This window comes from Pongo pygmaeus, chromosome 8, assembly GCF_028885625.2.
Source record: "Pongo pygmaeus isolate AG05252 chromosome 8, NHGRI_mPonPyg2-v2.0_pri, whole genome shotgun sequence".
NCBI lineage: Eukaryota > Metazoa > Chordata > Mammalia > Primates > Hominidae > Pongo > Pongo pygmaeus.
The window spans coordinates 108893474-108900674 of record NC_072381.2 but is presented as its reverse complement, the minus strand read 5'-3'; the positions used below and the strand labels follow the sequence as shown (position 1 = coordinate 108900674).

The following is a 7201-nucleotide window of genomic DNA, read 5'->3' as shown; positions in this document are numbered from 1 at the left end:
CTGCTTTTGCTGGACCCCAGTAAGCAGGACCAGGTAGCCATGATGCAAGGAACAGGCCATGGCTGTGCAAGGCCATGCAGAGGCTGGGTAGCCTGAGCATCCTCCCGGGAACAGGATGGGCAGGCAGGTATCCCACGTGCCTCTGAGGCCTGGTGCTGCCAAATGAGCTCAATTCCAACACTGTGGCTAGACCTTGGGGCCAGTCTGGCTGCCTCCTCCCCACCACCCCTCTCCCCTCAGCCTTCCCCGCCACTCGGATCACTTAGCGCATCTAGAACACTTCTCTAAAGGACTCTATCCAGAGGCCTCCCTTTTCTCCTCAGTGGCACCACCCATTTGGTATAGGCCTCTGCACCCACCAGTGGGAACACAGCTGAGCTCCCTCCAGATGTGGGGGTCTGAGCCTGGGGAGAGAGGTGGAAGCCTTGTTCCTGGGGAGCTCAAAGCACAGCCCCTGATGACCTGAGTCGACCACTTGTCATCCTCCCATTAACCCCTAGGTGGTACTGCGCACCCCCCACAAGCGGCAGATTTGAGCCCTGCTCAGCCTTAAGGAGAAGCCCCATCCCAGGGCACCTTCCCCACCACATCCTGCTCCTCACAGATGCAGTGGCCTCTCCCAATTTGCAAGGCTCACCTGGCATTCTAGCCCCAAGTCATGCTCCAGCCCCCGACTCCAGGGAGTCTTCCCTGATTGCCCCAGCCAACCTTGAAGCCTCAGAGGCCTGCAATTACCCCTCAGGGAAGGGCCACACCTCCTGATGACTCCCCTAGTATCCAGGACACCAGCCCTCCACACCCCAGCCTGCCCCCACATGTGCATGCACACGCTGGCCCTCCTTCCCCAGTGCTCTGCGCACAGCACCGCCCTCAGGCTGGTACGAAATCACTTTTATTCACAATCATAGCGACCCGAGTGCACAAGGGAAGCAGCAGCCACCCCTGCACTGACAGAGGTAATGAGATGATGGCTTCCTCTCCCCAACCCTCAGCCTCTGGGATCCCTGGCTGGGGGGCCCGCTAGCCAGCCCCCGCTCCCTCCCACAGAAGGGGTCTAACAGGGTCAGTGACTGGGTAGTGGAGACCCATAGTGGGACAGTGACTTCCCCACACGCCCACTGTAAGGCCAGCATAAAGGCCCAGCCTGAGGTCCTGGCACACCACCCCACAGCAGCCCTCACGGAAGAACTCCTGAGAGTCACACAGAAAGCCTGCCCCTCCCTCCCCAAACAACCATTTTACAGAAGTGGAAGCTGGGCTCCAGGGAGCTACGACTCGGCCAGGGCCACACAGCTGGTCAGTGGCCAGGACTAAAACCCATGCCCTGCCTGCCACACAGAGGAGCATGCCACACAGAGGAGCAGTCTCTGACGGATGCAAAAAAAAAAACAAAAACAAAAAGCCATCTTAGGGGGCAGAGGGCTGGGAGGCTGGGAGAGCCCAGGCCAGGGCAGGCAGGGCTGAGAGGACCAACCTCAGCAGGTGGGGTGCTCCCTCCCCAGAACTTAGAATGAGAACCTGGAGGTGTGAGAGGCAGCCCCTGCCTCCTCATCTTCCCTACGAACAGGCTCCCTGCCCCACCATCACAAGGTCTCCGTCCTGTTCCTGGCCCACACTAGGAACACTGGCCCTTCTGGAAGTTTGACATCCTTATGGAGGGGGGACCTCCTGGGCCACCTGATGTACCTAAGCCAGCCATGATAACCCAGCTCTGGCCCAGGAGGAAGGGTGCTCTATGGCTCTGGGTGACCACCAGCCCCAGGGCACTAAGGAGGCTTGGTTTGCCTCTCTGTAAAATGGACACTGTTTGCCAAAAGGCCTCCCAATTTGGCCCCTCCTTATGGAGTTCCAATTCATGATTGGCAGGACTGGGTATGAGCTTTGTGGCTGGAGTCAGGGGAAGATACTGCGTTATGACTGCCTCAGCCGTACCCTTTCCCAGGTACCCCACACACAAGGGCAGCATTTCTAGGGGCCCAGAGGATGGGAACTCACCTACAAACAAACAAACAAACAAATAAAAAACCCAAAACCACAAACCAAATAAATAAATTAATTAAGCTGAGGAAAAAGGCTGGTCTTGGCCCAGGGAACCCACACCTCCCCACCCAGTGCCCTGGCCCATCCCAGGTGTGCCACAGGCTCTGACTATCAGCCTAGGCCCTGGACAGCACAAGATGTGGGGAAAAGGTCAGAGAGGGTAGCTGCAAACCTGTTCTTAGGGACCCTGGCAGAAGACCAACCCTTTTCCCCAGCCCATACCGAAGGGCTACCCCTGGGCAACGGCATCCAGCGAGATGATTGGGGCAGGAAGGCTACAGCCAGGACAGGGTCCTCCCCTTCTCAGCCAGGGGCCCAGAACCTGGAGCCCTCTGCAGCCTGTCCATGTGCCCATCGGGTAGTGGGAGAGAGACATGGCATGAGGCTGCAGCCTGCCCAGAACGGGAGGCACCCACCAGCCTCTCACCCCCAGCTGCCATGCCCAGTGGGCAGGGAACGAGGAAAGAGAAGGTAGGCATAGGTCAGAGAGGGAGACAGCAGCTCAAGAGCGGCCTGCCCAGGGCGGTTGTTGAGCAGGCTGTACACTGCTCAAGGGCAGTTGGCTGAGGGGGCAAATGAGCCTAAAATCCAGTCCACACTGCACTAGCCAGGCCACATGCCCTGGCTCAGGGCTGCAGCTGCCCAGAGGAAGGTACATGTTTTCTAATTCTCACAAAGGTGCCACATGGACTACAGACACCTCCTAGAAACCTGCCTCAGATGGGGAAAGATTAGGGCGGGCTGAGATCCCAATTTAGCCCTCAGCATGCAGAGAAGAGCTGGGTGCAGAGATGGGAGAGACAGGGAGAGTGTGGCCTCCTCTCCTCCCCTCCCTCTGCCCGGCGATTTGCCTCTGCCCCCTCCCTGCCTGATACACCCTTCTCCCCAAACCTTCAAGGGCCTCAGTTTCCCATGTTTAATGGAGGAGGAAAAGTTTCCAAAATGAGGAAGAGAAGGGGCCCCACTGGCTTGTTCCTCAGCTGGGGCTGGGCTGAAGCCCGAGGAGATGGGTGTGCGGGATGGGCCATCGCAACGGGCTAGGAGCTGCGGTAGGTCTTGATGATGTCCTTGATGGGGCGGCGGCAGATGGGGCAGCAGGCGTGCAGAGCCTTCTTGAGGCGCAGGCCACAGGCGTAGCAGAGGCACATGTGGCCACATGTGTAGATGACCGTGTCCACCGCGTGTTCATAGCAAATGGTGCACTCATCGCTCCACTGGCCCAGACCTGGGGTCACTGGCGACTCGGGCAGGCTCACTGGCGAGTTGGGGGCTGTCCCTGAGGACAAGGGGGCACCAATCAGGAGGAAACATGGCCCAACCCGGCGCTGGATTCATGGGAAGAGAGCTCCCCGGCCTCTTGTGTCCCCCTCCATTTATCAGGATCTGCCTGTTCACCCTGACAACCCAACTTCCAGGGCACAAGGGAAGAGGCTGAGCTCTCAGCAGCCCCACTTCTGACCCACTCCAACCCCAGATGAGGGGACAGAGTGGCTAGGAGGCAGTGAGAGAAAAGAAGGCAAGATGGAGGAAGGAAAGGGTCCAGAATCTTTTAAGGTAGGTCCCTCCTGAGCTACCCTTTGGCACTGCCCAGCTGGGGACAGGAGGGGATGACCCCAGAAATCACCCTCCAACAAGGGTTCACTGAGCCCAGCTCCAGCTCCTCTCCACTCCCAGCCCGGACACAAAGGCTGCATCCTTGCCGCAGTCCCACATGGTCACCAAGGAACAGAGGAGCCAGCCTACTTACCGCCAGCAGAGCTACCCAGAGGGCCAGAGCTGCAAGTGCTGAGCAAGGGGTCAGAGAGGCGGCTGCCCAGGGCACTGGGCGAGGTTGGCGTGGAGGCAGGGGAGCAGGGGAGTGATGGGATACCCCTCTCGGCCAGGATGGTGGAGCCTGTGAAAGGGGAGGGAGGGAAGGACACACTAGCTGCCTGCCCAGGCCAAACTGGAGAAAGCTCTGTCCCTCACAGTGGGTTCCCAGGCTTGACCACACAGCCTAGCCACAGGGCCAAGAGTGGGATTTTGCAGGCTGGCGCGGGGATCATTTGATATTACCGCTGTGGAGTATAGCTAATCAGCTAAAGACTTTGACCCCAGTCAGCACCCAGCCTGGCCTCTGTTCTCACCTATGAACTGGAGGGCCATATCCTGCTTGCTTCTTGTTAAAACAGCAGCTCCAAACTAGGCCCCTGCCTGGCACCCACCTCCGCCCCTCCCCATGTATGCTTTCTGCAAAGCTTCCTGGGCCGGAGCATGTATGTTACCATCTCCCCTGTCCCGCAACCTCACCCTCCTGTTCGGAGCCCTGAGCTCTTCACCACTGTCCCCAGATATCACCCACCTTTTCTGCATGGCACCTATGCAATGCCTTCACCTTTTCCCACCTTGTTCTGATCATAGATTCTCTCCTCCCCTCCTTCCTCCTTCCGTCACTCACTTCCTCTCCTTTTTTTTTTTTTTTTTTTTTTCAGACAGAGTCTTGCTGTCGCCAGGCTGGAGTGCAGTGGCACAACCTCGGCTCACTACAATCTCCACCTCCCAGGTTCAAGGGATTCTCCTGCCTCAGCCTCCTGAGTAGTTGGGATCACAGGCACATGCCACCACACCCAGCTAATTTTTTTGTATTTTTAATAGAGGTGGGGTTTCACCATGTTGGCCAAGATGGTCTCAATCTCCTCACCTCGTGATCTGCCAGCCTCGGCTCCCAAAGTGCTGGGATTGCTGGGGTAAGCCACCGCACCCGGCCTTCCTCTCCTTTTTAACAATCCTCGCCTCCCTCTTTCCCTCCTTCCTTCTCTCCTCCCTTCAACAAATCCTTACCGAGGACCTACCAGGCACCAGGCCCCATGCAGACAGAAAGCTAGAGACAGCCCCTGACTTCAAAGAGCTGGCTGTACAGGGAGCCTCTGGGGGCTGTCCTCAAACTCCTTCCTCTGGGCCGCCCTGACTACCCCCAGACCACATTACTCCCTCAAGTACACACACACATGCACTACAGACATACAACTACACAACCACAAAGGCTGGGGTAATATTTGTTCTGTGCCCAGGACTCCAGTTTTGTTTCTCCAGTAAAACCATGAGCTTTCTTTTTTTTTGAGACTGAGTCTTGCTCTGTCGCCCAGGCTGGAGTGCAGTGGCGCAATCTCGGCTCACTGCAAGCTCCACCTCCCAGGTTCACACCATTCTCCTACCTCAGCCTCCTGAGTAGCTGGGACTACAGGCGCCTGCCACCAGGCCCAGCTAATTTTTTTTGTATTTTTAGTAGAGACGGGGTTTCACCGTGTTAGCCAGGGTGGTCTCGACCTCCTGACCTCATGATCTACCCGCCTCAGCCTCCCAAAGTGCTGAGATTACAGGTGTGAGCCACCACGCCCAGCCCATGAGCTTTCTTAGAACAGGAAATCTTATTCACCTGTGACTCTCCTACAAATCCTAACATAATGCCCTGCACACACCTAAGTGCCCAATGAGATCTTTTTTATCTGTAGTTATTAATTCTAATTCATTTAGTGGTGGTATTATTTCTAAGAATATTCAATAGATGCCCACAGGGTTTCTCTTACTGTGTTAATATTTTTCCAAGTTAATCATCATCTCCTTCTTTCAGCACTCCTATTCACAACTCCTATTTACTTTTCTTGCCTTGTTGCATTGGCCAGCATTGTCAGAACAACGTCTGCAAGCCATCTCTATTACATTCCTGACTTTCATGAGAATATATCTAATGTTTCACCAATAAGTATGGAACTGGCTGTATGTTTTGTGATACACATGAGTGAAGGAAATAACCTTCTATTCTTAGTATATTTAGGCTAGCCACAAAGCCAAGCATTCCTCTATAAGGTTAATAATGACCCTTCATACGTTGCCACTGGTTAGTTATTCTTTTGAAGTCAGTCAGGATCTTCAAACAGCAATTTGCTGGTTGAGATGCCCAATTTTCCAAACAGATCAGGAGCACTTTGTTGAATGTATATTGAATTCTGGGTGGTTCTTCTTCAACATCCACCTTGGCCTATCCTCCTCTTGAGAGAGAGAAATCTGGATTTTTTTTAAGCCTCCCCTTTGCTCCAGTCTAGTAAACCTCTTTGGGCAACAGAAGTCTTACTGGAAAGCTGCTTAGCTATTATTAGATGGTGCTGAGGGAAGAAAGTACCTTACTCTTATGTAATTTCCTTGCCCTGAGGAGTAGTATATCCTGGTCAGTGAAATCAGCTTGACTATTTTTTATTTTTTATATTTTTGCATCCCAGGCTAATTTCTTTTTATTCCATCTTGAATTCTCACCCAAGCCTGATTCATATGCCTGCTTGCTTGCTTTCTCTCTTTCTCTTTCTTTCTCTCTCTCTCTTTCTTTTCTTGAGACGGAATCTCACTGTTGCCCAAGCTGGAATGCAGTGGCGCCATCTCAGCTCACTGCAGCCTCCGCCTCCCAGGTTCAAGTGATTCTCCTGCCTCAGCCTCCCGAGTAGCTGGGCTTACAGGTGTGCACCACCACATCCAGCTAATTTTTTTTTGTATTTTAGTAGAAATGGGGATTTGCCACATTGGCCAGGCTGGTCTTGAACTGCTGGCCTCAAGCAATCATCTGCCTCGGCCTCTCAAAGTGCTGGGATTACAGATGTGAGCCACCGCACCCAGACTTTTCATTTCCTTTGTATTTATGTTTCACTCCATCTTCATTTGGTCTCTTTCCAGAGTTGGAAGTCCCCAATGTTTTTTATATGATTTCTCATGCTCTCACAAGCCAACAGCATTACATATATTAACATATGTGTATTCAGTTACTCACATGTGCCTATACACAGTATGCCAATCTCATAGAGTAACTACCTCATGCTCACTCACCTACACACATTATGTTATCTATCAAGCCTCCTGGGCTGAGGTCTAGGCTAGGGGCTGTGAGGCCCAGGGGTCTCCAAACTTGGGTAAGCATACTTACTAAAGAAAAACAATTCAGATGTCCAGAACCTGTCCAAGGTCTACAGAATTAAAATCTCTGGAGGTGGGGTCCAAGAATCTGTACTTTAATAGGTCCTCCAGGTAAGTCTAATGAAACCAGCTCAGTCTCACAGAGCTGATTCAAAGACCAGCACTTGGAAAGCATGAATACCTGCTCACTCTGGGGTACAAAGGTACCAGGAGACACTTTGTG

General features: G+C 53.7%; 1 protein-coding gene across 4 annotated transcripts in view; it reads right to left on the bottom strand.

Annotated features, from left to right (window-relative positions):
* Positions 1–1920: 1920 nt before the first annotated feature.
* NEURL1 (neuralized E3 ubiquitin protein ligase 1) overlaps positions 1921–7201 on the bottom strand; it is a 97745-nt gene continuing 92464 nt past the window's right edge. For 3 of the 4 annotated variants that reach the window (XM_054436533.1, XM_054436534.2, XM_054436537.1), the window contains 2 exons: positions 3788–3934; positions 1921–3316 (listed from right to left, as the gene is read on the bottom strand). In XM_054436533.1, coding sequence (XP_054292508.1) covers positions 3078–3316; positions 3788–3934 — 386 coding nt within the window. In that variant the 3' untranslated portion in view covers positions 1921–3077. The remainder of the gene's footprint in view (positions 3317–3787; positions 3935–7201) is intronic. The other variant, XM_054436536.2, reaches the window with a different exon arrangement.